At 32.8% G+C, this 18,464-nt stretch overlaps 1 protein-coding gene and 1 pseudogene across 4 annotated transcripts; one reads left to right on the forward strand and one right to left on the reverse strand.

Annotated features, from left to right (window-relative positions):
• Positions 1-305: 305 nt before the first annotated feature.
• On the reverse strand, positions 306-14,385 carry LOC130054460 (uncharacterized; annotated as a pseudogene).
• On the forward strand, positions 8,425-18,178 carry LOC130053938 (uncharacterized). 4 transcript variants are annotated; one of them, XM_056161712.1, is made up of 9 exons: positions 8,425-8,760; positions 9,380-9,530; positions 14,808-14,904; positions 15,380-15,484; positions 15,600-15,661; positions 15,927-16,044; positions 16,265-16,329; positions 16,691-16,771; positions 17,384-18,178. In XM_056161712.1, exons 4-9 carry the CDS (start codon positions 15,437-15,439, stop codon positions 17,517-17,519), a joined length of 510 nt encoding a protein of 169 aa, XP_056017687.1. In that variant the 5' UTR covers positions 8,425-8,760; positions 9,380-9,530; positions 14,808-14,904; positions 15,380-15,436; the 3' UTR covers positions 17,520-18,178. The 4 variants fall into 4 exon arrangements, with proteins under 4 accessions (XP_056017687.1, XP_056017688.1, XP_056017689.1 ...); XM_056161713.1 differs by lacking the exon at positions 9,380-9,530; XM_056161714.1 differs by lacking the exons at positions 8,425-8,760; positions 9,380-9,530 and adding an exon at positions 10,926-11,044.
• The last annotated feature ends 286 nt before the right edge of the window (positions 18,179-18,464 follow it).

Raw genomic sequence — 18,464 nt, forward strand, 5'->3', positions numbered from 1 at the left:
TGGAAGAGAGGGAGTGTGTGTGTATGAGAAGGAGAGTGTGTATGTGAGAGGGAGGGAGTGTGTATGTTGGAGAGAGGGAGTGTGTGCGTGTGGGAAAGAAGGAATGTGTGTGTGTGTGTGTGGGCGAGAAGAAGTGTGTGTGTGTGTGTGTGTAAGAGAGAGAGAGAGGGAATGTGTGTGTGGGAGAGAGAGAGAGAGGGAATGTGTTTGCAAAAATATATAAAGTTTATTACGTAAATTTGATCTGTAACATGCTATGACAAAGCAATGAATACTGTAAACCAACTTTTTTTTCGCGACTACTTTATTTCAAGATTCACCGTAAACTGGTTCATGGTGAGTAATTTTCATGATCGTGCCTTTCTCATTAACATTGATACATATTCGAAGATTGGTTTGCAACATGAAATATTTGTGACGATGAGGTTCTCGCAAATCTTGTGAAATTTTCTTGAACGCGAATACAAGTGGGTATACAGTATCTGTATGCACAATAAAATAATAACTAATAAACCAGAAATTGTTTTAACTTTGCACTCATGCTAAAATTTATATACCTTCCTCTTAAATCAGAAAATATATATGAACTTCTCTTTCTTTTCTGGAAGGTAACCATGTAGTAAAATAAAAATCACACACAGTTCCTTTAATCTGACATGGAATGGATCCTATGCAGATATATTGAATAAAAAATGATAAGAGTCATTACTTTTTAAAAAAGATTCATACAATATATATATTTTTCAACTTTGGGTGCCCATTCTAGTACTATCAAAGTAGTGATACTAAATAATATAATAATTGTTCAGTAATTCAAAGTGTATGTGTGTGTATGTGTGTGTGTGTGTGTGTGTGTGTGTGGGTTTGTGTGAGTGTATGTGAAACAATCATTTTCAAATTGAGATATGTATGTGAATACAGCATGGAACCAATCATTTCACAAAATTGGACCACTCTCACAATAACTACCTTTGGCGGGTCTTTCCTTAGGTTGTATTCCAAAAGATCCTAAAAGCAATAAGCAGTATGTTCATGAATATATCAACAAGTCATTCTGCATTTTCATTTCTTAATGGACATAACCAATTATGTTCTTGTTAAATGCCATCTTCTCAACAATTTGGCATAAACATTTATGTCAAATGGACATTAATTGTCATCTTCCTTTCAAAACCTTGTGAAATGAACTTGCAAATTAGCAAAAACCTACTCTAATTGAAACAGCATTCATGGAAATTATGCATAATTAGACTATATAGCACTGAACAAATATGGAGTAAAATATTGGTATTAGTGTGCTATATAGTCAAATTAAATAAATATACATACATTATTTTGGTTTTCTGATTGGTCGTTCCTTCCTTTCACAGCAGGATGCAGAAAACACCCACACGTTGCATGAAAATATTTAGCTTCTGTTCATTGCGTGCATTGAACCTGGAAAAATTAAGAATTGCAAGTAAAAAACATACAAAATACAATATAGGCATGACACACATTCAGAAGAATTCATCATTCTATCATTAACAATTCAAAAGCACTGTAATAGTATCTGGATGGAAAACAAGAAAAATGTTGAAGTTGTAAATACCAGAGCTCCTCTTTCTTGGGATTCCTGTGTGTAACAGTGCCTGCAGTAGTATTCTAAGTCATCTGTAAGATTACATTACTTAACTCAACACCAAAGTCCTCATTGATCCTTTTCACATCAATCATAATCTTGCAGAGTACAAATAATATTCTTTATATATAAAGTTTAATAAAAACAAATTTGAAAACACTATAAACCAAAATGTTGACAAATGACCTGTTTGTTGGTCCATTAAGGGTAATATTAAGATTAATTTTAATTTTGACAATTTTTGCAAGTTCATACCACTATTCTTCAGAAGAATTTGTCCTACAGACTTTCTTGATTCAGTAATTCCATGCACAGAAATATCAATCTGTAAATTATCACCAGTAAGCATCCGTTCAAGGAACTGAAAACAAGTAAAAGTACATCAAATGTTTTATAATGATACATAATAGGTTAATATATATTGTTGAAATGCCCTGCATACTTTGGTGTGTAATGTTCATTTTGATTTTTTAAAAATGTTTCCCTTCCAACCCCTTATCTCTAATCTTCATTATATTCATTAACAAGGTAGTATATTCATCATTTGACCCCCTTGACCTTTCACCAAGCTTTACCACTACAATATGACCAAATATGATTCTACTTCCAGTGTCTGGTTCAAAAGTTTGGCCAATGGCAAACAGGCCAAACATATTATGCCACTCCCTGACCTTAATAAAATAAAAAAAAACCCAAGAGGCCTATACGCCACACCACTCACCTAAGTAACCGTGGTCCATATTTAAAGATTTTCCCTACATATTTGCAGGTAAAACTTTGTGGCCCCAACTTACCCAGGAGGGTCATGATTTTTACAAACTTGAATTTGCACTATGCCAGGAAAACTTTCATGTAAATGTAAACTTTCATGGCCCAGTGGTTCTTGAGAAGAAGATTTTTAAAGATTTTCCCGATATATTGGTATGGAAAACTTTGATCCCCTATGTGCCAAGTTTGGTTGAAATTGGCCCAGTGGTTCTGGAGAAGAAATCAAAAATGTAAAAAGTTTACAGAAGGACAGACAGATGAAGGACAACAGGCAATCAGAAAAGCTCACTTAGGTGAGCTAAAAATGTTTCTCATTCATTCATTGTCAAAATATAAAAATTAGGAAGAAGAAAAAAATTATATTACAATTGCAAAATTGAAAACAGATGTCAGAATTAGCCAATACATATTTATACCTTCAAGACCAGGACACCACATGATGTGGAATCTCTTTGACGGGGATGTTCTTTGGTATGCACAAACCACTCAGTTGTATTTTCCACAATACCAAGATTTTCTCTCCCAAATAACAGCTCTCTGAGGACGAGGAAGTTTAGTCATATACAGTGCATTATTGAATATTCTGCTATGTATATCTCTATACCACAAATTACATTGCATCATTATCATATGAGTGCTTACTTCCATTTTTCCTCAATATGTCGCAATCGGCTGAATGACTCTCCTAGTGGATTTATGTAGAATACGATTTCATCCTTTGGCATGATATACTGCAATATGCAAATTTGTGGTGCATATATCTGCATGTAGCCTTACTATCAATTGCTCATAATTTTACATTTATCAAAAAATAATCTATTTATATCAATATAGCACAAATGTATACAAGCAGTCATCTGAAAAGGTCTTTGAAGGTGATTTGGTTGATGAATATATATTCTCAAATGCCCTATTAAAATCATTTAGACAACATACTTAGATTTAATATGTACAATCTACATTACAAAAAAGGTAACAGCAATTTGTCTTTTTTTTAATTTTTAGAATTACTTAAATTCAGCTTTAATTAAATGCTTAAGGAAACAACAACATAAAACTATATCTAGCCATTTCTTGAACATGGTATGAGCCTCTGTTGGGTGGCCTTTTATATGTATCAATGACTTATAATCTTTATACTAAATTTTGTATAGGCATATAAATTATGTAACAATCAGTGTTATAACATGCAATATGTACTCTAGATCTGTAGGGCAATAATGAAAGCATAAATTTCTGTTTAAAATCAAATTAATATTTTACTCACAACCAAGCACCAATGACAAGAGCCTTCATTCAATGCACCACATATCACATCAAAATCATCCAACCTGGGCACCTAAAGTAGAATAAGACAGATCTGAAAAATACCTAATTTCTTTCCTCTAATGTGATATGATACAAATAATACAGCGATATACAGTATTGAGTATAAGGTTAACTGAACGCTAAGCATGTAGAGAGCTGAAAGAAATATAGCAAACATTAGAGCATTCACGAATTTCAATGTTCTTGCAAGCAGACACATGTTATGAAATGTTGTATTTGTAGATATCTCATTTTCAAAATTATTACAATATCATTTCAGCATTATAAGACATCATTTAACTCTTAACAATTTCTGGGAGGTCCTCACCTCTGCAAGGTAATTGTGCAATACAGCATTCCCATTGAATATTGCAGTCATTATACTGCAGTTGACATGATAAACCATCTTGTTCTATAAAATAATGAATTCACGGTGTTATTTCTTTTCTTCATCAAAGTTTAACCATGAATATTTCAATAAAATTGTCATTATAGGTGATATTTGCTACATATGACCCAAAAATTTTATTACATTGGTCATGTCAACAACATTTATGTTTGAAATATAATTTATTATTTGAAATAAGAAATCATTTAATATTAAATTAATAATAGTTACCGCTTGTGATGATATGAGAGCAGATATGTATATACATCAATGATCTGAAATGAAATCAATATACTATAGGATTACAATTTTGCTATTAAAGATCATATAATTTTTTTCACATTTGCTAATTAAAATTTTCATATTTCAGAAAAATAATCATTTTCTAAAACCTATATAAAGCACACATCAATAATATGTCTTACGGCATGACCGTTTTTGGGGGCGAAGCAAAAAATATTGGCATTAGTATCTACATTTTTACATGTATATCCAAAAGAGGACAAAAAACAACCCGAAGTTAGCACAAGGATAGAGCTGACATTTGATCCGCCTATATATTGAATGCGGGAAATATAACGCTATTGATGTAAACAGTACATTGTGACGTCATATTTAGCGTCGTTATTTAGCAAATTTACAAACATAGGAGACATGGCATTAATCGAGGATTGATTAGGCCTATATATATGATTAAGAAAACAAGATTTACATGCTTTTACAGATTTTATGCAACATCTCAGAACGACGTGAACTAGGGTAGACGAGATTCAAAATAGAGGAATACATGTCCACGTGCTTGTATTCCAATCGACGCCATTGGGACCAAAATTTTCAAGTTCCATATGTATGGTTTAAGTTTTCATTATTTTCCTGTATTTTCCTTTTAAACATGTATATACGTGTTACCTATAGGCTTCGCCCTCTATGAAGACCTTGTAACTATCATTAAATTATATTATTATGTACCAGGATGTATAATCAAAGTAATTGAAAACTGTTGAGATATAACATACATAACACATGTATATCATGTAATTACATTGTAAGTAATAGATTGTCATTTGCTTTAAGGAGTGATATTCACTTTACTTATGTGGCTAATATGTAGAAATTTATACTATACTTCATCTGGAAGCATTGTTCTTAAACAGTAGAAGGATCTATCACTCAGTTTGTAGGGTCCTATTTTACTGCACAAATGGCCCACTGGTTTTTGTCCCCAAATATTGTCAACTAAGCTAGAATCAACATTGTCTTCAACAGAATCTTTGGAACCATAACCTGAAAGAAATGGATTCTCTTGTCTCTTGGTATATACACAGTATATATCTCTTAATGTGAAGTTTAAGTAGCCATATCAAGTGGGTCTGCATTAAAAACACTTATTATATAATATATACGAACAAGATGTGTTTGTGAAACACAAATGCCCCCAATAATGGCCAATTCCGAAGATGGCCAAGGTCACAAGGGCAAATATCTTGGTACCAGTAGAAAGATCTTGTAAAAAGAAATGCTCATGTACAATATGAAAGCTCTAATATTTACCATTTAGAAGTTATGACCAATGTAAAAAAAATTTTTTTAAAGTAGGTCAAATGTCAAGGTCAAAAGGTTCAATACCAAATGAACCATTGAACCAATACCAAATGTTGGTACCCACGGAAAGGACTTGTCACAAGGAATACTCATGTGAAATATCAAAGCTCTATCACTTACTGTTCAAAAGGTATTAGCAAGGTTAAAGTTTTCAAAAAGTAGGTCAAATTCCAAGGTCAAGTGTCAAAAATGTTGGTACCCACGGAAAGGTCTTGTCACAAGGAATACTCATGTGAAATATCAAAGCTCTATCACTTACTGTTCAAAAGTTATTAGCAAGGTTAAAGTTTCAGACAGAATGACAGAATTACAGAATGACAGACAGGACAAAAACAATATGCCTCCCGATCTTCGATCTCGGGGGCATAAAAAAGGTAACCAACTGCTGTTAAGGTTACCAGTGTTGTTTAATGACTGTCAAGGGCTCCATAAATAGTGATTGGGCATATCAGTAATAAGCATTTACTGACTAAAATGTAAATGCTATAATAGCAAAACAATATGTCCTCTTCTTAAAATGGGTTGCATAATTCTTAAGTTATATCTATGGCCCACATGGACATAAAAATCATTCATCTCATGACAGTTATACTTACTGCAATGTGGTTTTTCCACTCTTCTACCACTTGCACTCTGTTCAGATATTTCTATTCCTTCTCTTTCATAAAGAATTTCCTCTTGTACTGCTTCATACGCTGGAATTTTTTTAAAACAGTTGTTTTCAGCCATGATTTCATTATGACTGTTGAAACTCAAATATGAATTAATTTACTAAACAATACTCACAAGGAGAAGATTCACCACAAAGCCTATCACCGGGTTCTAAATTTTCTGTAGGTAATTCTGTCAAAGTAATTTCCACTTATATAAATTTTCTTTTAATTTAAACAATATTTTATTCACTAAAATGTGAATGGGATTGGGCAGCAGACATAGCCTATTTCAGCCCTCTCCCTCTCCACTTATATACATGTATCAATAAGCAATAATATTTGTCCATTCCTTTTAGATTAGCTTGGCTAGCAGTACATTTAATAACCGTAAATCATTGCAAATTATATTCTGCATTTCAAATTTCTGGGAATAAGGGTTAAAAAATAGTGAAGACTATAAAGTAGGTTTTCTTTACATCAATACTCACTCGAGTTTGTTTCTTCAGATTTTTCAGTACACCCCACCTCAACCCTTCTCACTTTTGTCTTGTTGGGCTTCTTCTGTCCTCTTCCACGCACTGAAAACACAGTATGGGGGATTTATTTTAATTTAAACAACATCTCCAATTTATAAAAGATTGCTGTGGAATAACATATCAAATTAGTTCATATTGTTAGAATTAGAAGTCAGTATAGTTTGTTCTCTAATATCATAGTTTCCCATGAACCTTTAATTTCATTAAAACAAATTATTTCTTTTAAATAATTAATAAAAACAATTCAATGGAATTGTTCTTGCTCTTTATAAAGCTGTATGAGACAGTATTATTTCAAAATATACACATATGTAATACCTTCACTTCCACTCTTTGCCCCTTGTTGTCTACTTTGTTTCCTTCTCTTCCTTCTTGATGGAAGAGATCTGTACTTTGGTGCATGCAATCTCTTTACACTCAAAGCAGTTGTCCTCACTGGAAGACCTTTGTCCTTCGGAATTAATTCCTTCATCAAGGACCAACTTTCTTGTAAATTGTCATGTACAGGTTTCAATTGATCCTGCTCAGGTACAAGATAAAGAGATGATAAAATGTTTTTCAGTAACTGAAAGCAGTGAAGTCTCATATGACACTGAGTACTTCTTGGTCTCTTTATCCTTGATTCTTCCACATCTTCTACAGCAACACTTGTATTTCTAACTGTTCTTGGCTCTGTGTGGGTGCTTCGTGCAGATTCATTTGACAACTGAGCTCTATGAAGAATATCTCTATCTATATTAAAGTGAGGGCACTCGGTGTACTCTGGATGTAAAAACTCCCAACTATAACCAGGGTAATGGAAAAAAAATACTCAGCATGTGCTTACACGGTAGGTGGTATCTATTCCAATCTAAGCAAGAACAGCTTGGCAACATACTGTCTAGATTCAAATTGTAATAGTTCTCCCCATCTGTGCTAGGAACCTGAAATTCTCCATTTGGTAAAGATGTTATGGCAGAAGAAAGCAAATATGGACACTTTGGTGGAATTCTCTTCATGCAATGTTCCAAAAATGATTTTTGGTTTGTTGTGCAAGTATTCCGGAATCTGTGATGAGTATTTCTTGTATTCCTCCATACTTTCAACATTGTACTGAATGTATCTAAAATTAATCAAGAGAAATTTTTCATGTGTATCATACAATGAGAACAAGAGGCCCACAGACCTTTAATATTGTCACCTGATATATAGTATAACCAGCTTGAAGGGCTAATAATTTCACTGCCCTTTAGTTTTAGTTATGGTAAAGGGCAACAGTTTCCTTCTAAATATCTGTTTCATTTCAATTTACTTTTAATTCCATTAAAGAGAATTCATTTGAATGTTTTCCACATAAACGCTATATGCCATATATGGTTCCGCCCTGGAGGCAGAATTTCTATCTCATAGATCATCAAAATTTTGGTAGAAGCCTTTAGACTCTTCATAAATGTCCTAACACCTAAGACCTCCTGAAATTTCATGCTCCATTTGCTCCAAAGATCAAGAATTTAAAAATGTTCAATTGATATTGGATGATGACAGCTTCAGACCAATAGCAATAGGTCACCTGAAAGATTCAAGTACTCTACAAAATTAATTTACCCATTGCATTCTGATTTACTTTTAGGAAAATAATTGAATCCTCCTGTCTCGACAATATGCACATCCACAAATGGCAATGAAGCATTGTAAGAAGTTCCATATCTATCCGGTAAGCCGTACAGGAGGAGAAGTATTCACAAGATTTTGTGACAGACAGACAAAAAGTACAAAAACAATGCCTCCCCCTGAAAGACAAAAAGATACGGAAGGAGTATATTACCTTTTGTACGATTCTGGCAAAAAGTTGGAAATCAATATGGACAACATAGAGGAAAGAGATCCATCTGTGTAATTTGCAAGGTATTTCTTTTTGAACTCATGATGCTGTCGCTCTAAACCATTTGTGGTGGAGACTCTGATATTCAGCAGTGAATTGCGAAAACAGCGCACCCATCTCTGAAATTGTACTCAATGATTAATACATGCACTTATACATATATTTATATTCAAACTATATTGTATTTCTATTCTACTTTCAATTAAAGATTTTGAGTACTGACACATTCATTCAAAGTATCATTAAATTACAGTTCACATTTTATTTACTTTGTATTATAGGAATAGTATTAAGGTCTGAATGTGAAAACATGTCATACAGGTGTACCTTTGCATTGCTTAGCCATTTCCCTTCAAACCATTTCTGTAAAAATGTGCTGTTTTTCCAGTGAGCAGATTTCTTCAAATTATCAACATTCATTTTATACTCGTTCTCTGTAGCTGAATGGGCAATTTTCCTAAGCCTACAACATTGATAATTTACAACATAAATTGACATTAATCTATTGTGAAGTACATGTGTACTAATTATTGACACATGCATTGTTAATAAACTCAATAAGTTTTAGAGTGAAGTTTGGGAACATCTACAAGCTTCCTGTTTATTATTTATACAATTGAACTTTACAGAATTTTGTTTTAGTACAAATGGACTGTTGATTTTGTGACAAGCAGCAGTCTGGAGAATTACATTGGATATCATATCACTGGGGACTGGACTTATAATGGCCAATTTTGACAGTGCTAGTCATAAACAGCTTTACTATCCATAATCATGTGTGAAAAGCTCAGGGGTAAACAAACAATGGACACTGATTTGTGAACTTTGATCTGTAAAGTAACATTTTCTTTATTGATACATTTTACTTTAAATAATTGTAAATGAATTTTTCGTTCTTTAAATTGTGTAATTGATTTGTGCTGGTATTTCTGACTCACAAGTATCAAAATTAAACAATTAAAATATAAAGATTTGTATCATGACTCACAATTCAAGTACTTCTTTTTGGATGGTACTTAGACCATGTTTCTGGTTTTTCATCCACCTGGTCCATGCTTGTTCCCTGTGGAAGTCACATAGCAAAGTCTCACATTCTGAAAAAAGAGAAAATTTTAAAACTGAGCATGGAAAATTTCATTGAGTTTGAATCAAATCTTTTGATCTTTTTAAAGATATATTATAGATAATGATAACACCACTCAAAATGGAAAAATACATGTATATCCTTCACTTCCTTGAATGTTAAATAATCTCAATCAAAATACAAAATGTAGCTGGTGCACAATATCATTATAAAGTTTTAATCAAATTTGATTTGACATCAATGTTAAAGATATAATTTGGACAAATCATATTCTATAGGCAGGTGGACAGTCAAACAGACAAGGTGAATTCAGTTTAACTCTCCCTTTCACACACACTTTCGTTTGCAGGGGTTTAATAAAGCTTTCTGACCTCCATTTTCATTTACTTGTTAGATTTTTCATGTTGTACAAATGTGATTTACTATTTGATTGACCAAAAAGTTTTGTAAAAATCTGTGGTCTTCATTTTTGGGTCAAAAAGAGTATTTAAAAGCTCTTATTGAAGCAAAACTACCTAAAAGAAATTTATATTATTTTTTTTACTGATTCCAAAGTTTATGACAGACAGAAAGATAGGTAAAAAAACAATACCACTCCCCTAACTTTTGTAACAGGGCATGACATTCTTTCTTCTGAAATATTCAATGCTGAGTTTTAGTCTTATTTCATTCATAGAGGTTTAAGTTACATGCAGGCTTCTCAAGATAGCAATACTAAAGATGACAATTGGCACATAAGCCATCTTTCACAAGAAGTTTCTCCAACACCGGTCACAGAATGATATCAAATTATAGCATTGTTTTTTCAAAGACAAGGATTTTGTACAATCATATCAATACAATCTAAAACTCAGAAATCTTTACCATCAAAAGTGTTCTCAATTGCCCAAATTTCCCGTTCATCGAAATCAGTCATGAAATATTTGGGCCGCCAGTTTGGATTCCATTCCTTCACCTTTTGTAAACCTTCTTGGATGTTTTCTCTGTTTTCATTGGCAACCACAAATGAGGCAACAATTGAGTATCCAATGTTGGTGCTCACACAGAGAAAAAAGAGGGGAATGTCATATTTGGATGTATTATATGTTGCATCCAGCAAACAGATTTCATTCCCATACTTCGCAAGAAGATCTTGTTGCCACTTTGTCTGGTGTACAAATAACATAGACCCAGTGGTTGAAGATTCTGATCCCTCCTCTGAAAAACTGAAGAAAATTGATATTGTAAGGGTGCTATGCACAACAAATTAACATATATGCTTATAAAGTACAAAGCTGCAATAATTAACAACACTTTAAGCATGGTACATTTTATAATAATAATGATTGGTTTTATATAGCGCCTTATCCAGCGTATGCTGCTCAAAGCGCTTTACAAATATCAATGTACATTTTCCATATGAATTTACATGTACAACCCAATTGGCTGGAGTATGAATTAATTAACATAATTCTAGAAAGTTAACTCTGAACATATTCCATATTTAACCCATGTAAAGTTTCTTGTTCAACACTTCCTTCCAATTTTGAATTTCTAATGAGAGTAAAAGAGAGAAACACAAAATTCTGGATTGTAAATTCCTTACATAATATTCAATGACACCATTGCTTTAGGAATATCCTTGGAGAGCAATATTCTCTGCAGAATGACTTAAATCTTGAGGAAAAAAAACTTACTTTGGTCTATAATGAAAATGATCAGAGGGTTTTGATGCCTCCCACTCTTTCACCATTTGCACCACATTTTCTTGATCTTCAGAGGAAAACCTACATATATATATCTCATGTGAATAACATGATTTGTATACTTTGCCCAAAAGGAGTAGGTCTTCAAGGTTTCTAAGGCCATAAAAAATGTGGGTTTCAGGCAACCCAACTGAACATAATTTTACATGCCAACCTTGAGCCTCATAGTCCTTAGTTCAAATCTGGATTGCAAATGTATGTAACATATACATAATTATATCATAACAATTGTGATACCATATAAGCAATGGTCACTGATACAAAATTGATATACATTATTTGTTATGTGCATGTATTTAATAGGACAGAAAATACAGTGGATTGAAAAAATACCTATTCTATTATTGTGGGGCATATCACCAGAAACAAACATATTTTGTAAAGGGATAAGCATAATTTTAAATCTGGCATATTTATTCAGAAAGATGGACAGAGGCTATAAATACACTTGCCTTAACAATCTAGTCATATGTTAAGCTTGTACTGACTAATTGTGCTTATTACAAGACCTAAAAATTAATTGAATTGTACAATTCAAAGTGATTTGTAGAATTCAAAGCAATTTTAGTAAATCAACATTACTAATTGTTATAGCCTAATTTTGTGGACAAGATACCGCATAGTTCCATTGTTCATGGTTATAAATGACTAGATGGATAAGCATGAAGTTTACTCTATGATGGTAAATATGATTGATATAGAACTGAATTCTTATTCACAAAAAACAAATCTATAACTTACTGGCAAAATCTCAATGCCCTGTAAATGTGGTTCCTTATGTCCTTGTTGGTGGGGTAGAAGCGTCTGTTGAATTCTGAAATGGTGTTTCCTGATGAAATACTTTCTTTAACAAAGAAACGTAAATGTCTTTTTATTTCATCGACGCTTCGTACACCCTCATGTACTAGTAAATGTATTTTGGAAATAACAGTCTCGTCTACAGGCTGGCTAAATCCTGAAAACTGTAAGAAAACATTCTAAACAAGAGATGTTTGTAAAACACATATGCCCCCCCCCCCCATGGTGCAAAATTGAAAAGGGTTATACACACACATCATTCAATTGATAGTAGAATGAATTGATCATGTGACCTAAAAATCAATAGGGGTCATCTACTCCTTATGCTGTACCAGTGTACCAAGTTTGGTGTCAATCAAGCAAATAATTCTTAAAATATAGGAGACAATATATTACTATGTCCAGTTCAACTATTGACTTTTGACCTTAAAATCAATATGGGTCATGTTCTCCTGAAGATGTACCAGTGTACTAAGTTTGATGTTTGTCCAGCAAAAGGGTTATCAAGATATTGAGTGGACAGTATATTACTATGTCCAGTTTGACCCTTGACCTTTGACTATGTGACCTCAAAATCAATAGTGGTCATCTTCTTCTGAAGATGTACTGGTATACCAAGTTTGATGTCTGTCAAGAAAATGGGTCTCTAGATATTGAATGGTCAGTATATTCCTATGCCCAGTTTGACCCTTGACCTTTGACCATATGACCTCAAAATCAATAGGAGTCATCTACTCCTTAGGATGTACCAGTGTGCCTAGTTTGATTTCTTTCAAGCAAAGGGTTATCAAGATATTGAGCGGACATTATATTCCTATGTATAGAGTAAATTGACCTTTGACCTTTTGATCTGAAAAACAATAGGGATCCTCTTCTACTCATAACCAACCCACATATGAAATATCATTATCATCAAGTGAATGGTTCTCAAGATATTGAGAGGACAACATGTGGTCTACCAACCGACCGACCAGTGCAAACCAATATGCCCCTCTTCTTTGAAGGGGGACATAATGAATACATGTAAATATGTAAAGGGATTTCATATCTTTGAAACAAAATGAATGCCTTCCTTACTAAACTTACTGCCGACAGAATTTAACTTTTACAATTTTCATTCATATTAAAAGTTTGATGCCTATGACACTTGAGAATTACTGATGCAGCATAATTTTGGAACTGCAGCATTGGTGAAAAACACTGAACTGCCAGTGCTCTCTGATTTATCAATGGGCATGTTCAGTAATCTGATTCATAATCTGATTGAAATAATTGTCTGACAATATATAGGGAGTAAAAGCTGCTTTATGAATTAATTCACAGTTTTACCTCCCCTAATAGATGATTTCGGTGATCTGCTGGATCAGGCAACAACACATGAATTTCCACTTTCTTCTGGATGATTTCACCTCTCTTGGCCAACTTCTCACGGAGGAGCTTTGATACAGTTTTTCTTTTCCAGAGAGAGTCAGTTTCTTGAATCTGGAGACAAAAATGACATCATTTTAACTTGTCTCAATAGTCACCATAAATTCCAGTAATTCATTATTCTTTACTAAATGATTTACCTTCCAATTGAAAATTATTTCAGATTTGAATCTTGGCAGAGGTTTTCCTGAAGACCCAGTCCCTAATGAAAATTTACTTTTCCCCCTAATTTAGATAAAAGTTAAATCTTAAGTTCAATTTCATGGAGTACAAAATGTACTTCTCAATTTACTATTATCCCTTGCTCTTAATGATTTTGTTTTGTCATTATTGAAGATGGTTGTTAACAACTAAAAGTTTGTATTAGATTTTGAAATAGAATTGGCACAAAGGGTTAATCCGTGTACTTTTCGTAGTTATGGAAAGTTGATTAAGTGTAATCAAAAGAGACTAAAAAGGTTCAAAACAAACTGAAAATTGTATAGTGTCCTTTTAGAAAAACATTCAATTTGCATGCATATGTTTAAATCCTTCACAATTGAATTACAATTCTATATTATCAATTACTGTTCCACCTTCTCCTGTTTTATCATGACTTTTATATACATGTATTTTTGATTGGCTCAAGTGAGCTTTTCTGATCATAACCTTCCGTTGTCGGTAATTGGTGTCTTTTTCTCCAAAACCACTGGGCCAATTTTAAACATGTGTATTATAAATTTATAATACAATTAATATTGCCCATTACTATGTATGGTTTCAATGCTCTCACATCCTTAAAAGGTATAAATACATGTACAATACATTGTACTTCCATATTAGAATACAGCTATGCAGATTTGATTATTCTCATAGACCTATGCAGTTTTTAAGTATGGCACAAATTGAAGAGTTTCCTCACGATAGAAATGTATCAATGCAATCTAACTGTATGTTTAGCTATAATATTACCTTGTTCACAATTATATTTGTATCTCTTTGATTGTCAACTTTATGAAATGAAACCTTTTTTCAGTTATACAAAATGTTGGAAGTCTACAAAGTTTGACAAATCTCCAGAACAGCTTTTAAACGACAGTCTGTCCTGGCTGTATGAGAGTGTGGAAGCTTGTGTAAGTGTTTCTTTATACTTCAAGATGATAGTTATGCAATTATTTTTTTTTTTTTATTAAAGACAAGGTTAGATTTCCTCTCAAGAACACAACTTTAAAAAACACACCCATAGACTACGGTAACTGCAATAATTTATATTTAATCAAAATACATATTGAGTAAGCTCAGTCTGTGCATACTCGAGTTAACAGCTTGTTGGAAACAAAAGTGCTGATTTATTATTATGCAAAAGTATGAAAATCTATATTTATCCATTATTAAACACTGGGCAAGTGCTAAATCATGACTATGCCAAACAGTGCATCAGCTTTGACTGCACCAAATTGTGATTATACAAGAATTAGGAAACAAAGTATACAACAACAAAAAAGGTCATTAACTCCTGTGAGTTTTATTTGTCCTATTAGCACAGGTCATAGTTACGTGGGTTTTTTTTTCTTTCATTAATTGATGTGCAGTAAACTTTATTTGTAGAATGAACAGTGTAAAAAGCTAGTTAAGGCATTATGCCAGTTATGCCCTGGTAGAATTATGAGGAAAGGAACCTCAAGCATATTGGGTCACAAGATATCGATTTTGGTATGTACATTATGTAAATCTGTAATAGTTGTCTTTAGTATGCAAGTATGTGGAGAATTGAGTAAATTCAATATATACTTTTATATAATAAAAACGTCATGATTTAATATAACAGTTTAAGAATCACATCAAGGCAATGCTGAAAGAATTACTGGGATTGAAGAAAGGAAATTCAAGGTATGCAAAATATTGTTTGTTTTCTTTTGCAAAAACTATGGGGTATCAAATTTACAATTTAAATGCAGATAGTATATAAAGGGTAATATGGTTGTGTGCATATGTGTAGATTCTTTGATATTGGAAAATATTAATGAAGTTGAGTATGATTATCATGTAACTTTGTTTTGGTTTATGATGTTCACCATTTCATCATAATTGTGTGTTTCTACATGTACATGATGAAGAATACGAAGATGAAATTTAATTTTTGTATATTGTAAAGATGCTATGAACAACACTGGAGGCACGTGAGGTGGATTAAGAGACAGCCCCTCAACGAACATTTGGAAATGAAGAATTCCGAAAAGGGAATGGAGGAGAGGATTAAACTTTTTGGAAAGGTATCGTGCGCAATCAAATCAAAACAACTTCAGTCTACTTTAGTTTTGATTTAGGTAATCTCTCTCGTTCCCTCTCTATTTTTTTCTTTTTGGTATATGATATAAAGGTACTATAAATAAGTAAATTTATAAACTAAATCTTTTATTTGTTTGTAGATATTCAAACATTAAGAATAGACACATCTATAAATCATTATTGTTTTCTCATTTTACCATCCAGGGTAGAAAAGAACTGTATGCATTGATTTTGGAGGAATTTGGAGTGTTTAAGCCAAAGTCCATTATGTAAGTTCATCTTTGTGGTGCACAGATTCCTTATGTTCATTTTAAATAGTCAACATTGCTTTTATTTTCATTCAGAAATTCCAGGTTTATGTTTATTTTTTCAAAGATGAAAACATCCTCTAAACATTATAACTGTTTGTTATCTTTAACTAGTTAAACTTTGATAAGATACTAAATTTAAGATGAGCCAATAAGATTACTTCTTTGAGACTGATTTTGGAATTTAAAGACAACTCTCTTTCGATTAAAGATAAAAATAGCATTAAGTAAAGAAATTCTTTTTTTTAAAAAGACCTCATCTACTACAACAGTAATGAAGGTGTCTGCTTGCTGACTGTTTGTATTTTGCTAACAATTTCAGAAGAATTGGTTATTGCAACGACTTTTACTTATCCCTGAAGGAGAACAGCAATGAGCTACTGATGGCTACACTTGAGGACGAGTAGGTGTTCACTTAACAACACTACCCCTTCCCAAATGTAATGCAGGTTGTCCATCTTTCAGTCCCTTGAGCCCTACTTCCCCCCTTAACGGGACCTTCTGATTCGAAAGGACTGTTTAGGCTTTAGGATAAAGAACACAAGTATGTATCATGGACAATGAAGACTGATCAGTATTGCTAACAAGTATTACAGTAATGGCTGGATCCAGAATCAAATTGGAACTTCTGCATTTATATAAGTCAGGTGTTTTAACCACCAGGCCAATATGTACTGTCCATATAGCTTAAACCACTATGATACTATGATAACTTAATTAGGTCTGCATAAAAAATAGAGATAAAAATGGTGGGAATCAGGACTCCAGCATGTAGTTATTCCAAAAAGTAATGATAGACCAGGATTATTCACTCCTTAAGGATATAGAAAACCATTGTCAATTTACATCATCCTTCATAAGTATTCTAAGAATTTATTATTACATGTTTATGATATGTTATTATATATGATAAATACAGTTCCATTATTCACTATAAATTCAACGTAAATGTTTGATGAATGAAAATGAATCCAATATTATGTGTAATTTTATCATCTTTTTTTTCATGTTACAGGATGGGACAGAATATGAACACAGGCGTCCAATACTTTAAAGATGTTCTGTTTGTGGAGGCAGAGATTCTGATTGCATCCATTGTTTGGGATACATCTTTAAAGGAAGCAGAATGCCGCCTTTACCCAATGAAATAATTATTAATAATTACTACATATATCTGTATTGTACCAAATGGAAAGAACATTATTCAGGTCATTTCAAACTTGACATATAAAACTGTATAAAGGAAATATTTTAATGTTTCACATATTTACCTTTCACTGTTCTATGCCATTCATTATACCTGCCATTATGCCAGTCTTCCTGAACTTTTTTGTTTTTTCTTTAATTTCATTGGCCAAGAAGTTTAATCCTACATGTACTGTCATGTAGATTATTAGATTGAGCATTTTTATGTATTATCCCATTGATTTTTAAGTCCTATATAAGGAACTGCATAAGCTGACTTAGATTTACTCACTCTGCTAGGTTAAAGAACTCTAAAGTTTGTACTTTCACGATAACTGCGTGTTCACCTCTTTTAGTAGGGTTTTCAACATGCAGGAAATGAACCTAACAGTTCAATTTTTCATTATGATATGCAAATACCTTAGCAAAGTCAATTTACTTTGGTTCAGGGGTAGTATTAGATATTCCTATTTAGGAGTTGAAGTAGTTATGTATTTAGGCTATCCCGATGTTTCTATAGTTAGCCTTGTCCTATATTACTTTTAGGTGTATGGAAGCCTGCTGGTGTTATATCATATTTTTTTATAGCGTGTGGAAGCTTGTTAGAGTCATAACTTTAAATTTTCTTATTATTGTGGTACTTGCCCGTCAAAGATGGGACATATTTCTGTCTGTCCAGACCTTGTAGGACAGGATACAGAATGAACTATATGCTCAAGGATCTTACAACTTGATACATTTGATCACCACTATGAGAGGAAGATGCCTATTGTTTCATAAGACCAAGGTTGTAGGTTTACTTAATAGGAAAATCTTGTTATTGTATAGAGTATATGTTTGGGAGATAAGCATGAAGCAAGGATTTTTGATTTTCTTCATTTTTTGAGACAATTACAGGTTGTTGGACTTAG

Source organism: Ostrea edulis, chromosome 4 (genome assembly GCF_947568905.1).
Source record: "Ostrea edulis chromosome 4, xbOstEdul1.1, whole genome shotgun sequence".
Lineage (NCBI taxonomy): Eukaryota > Metazoa > Mollusca > Bivalvia > Ostreida > Ostreidae > Ostrea > Ostrea edulis.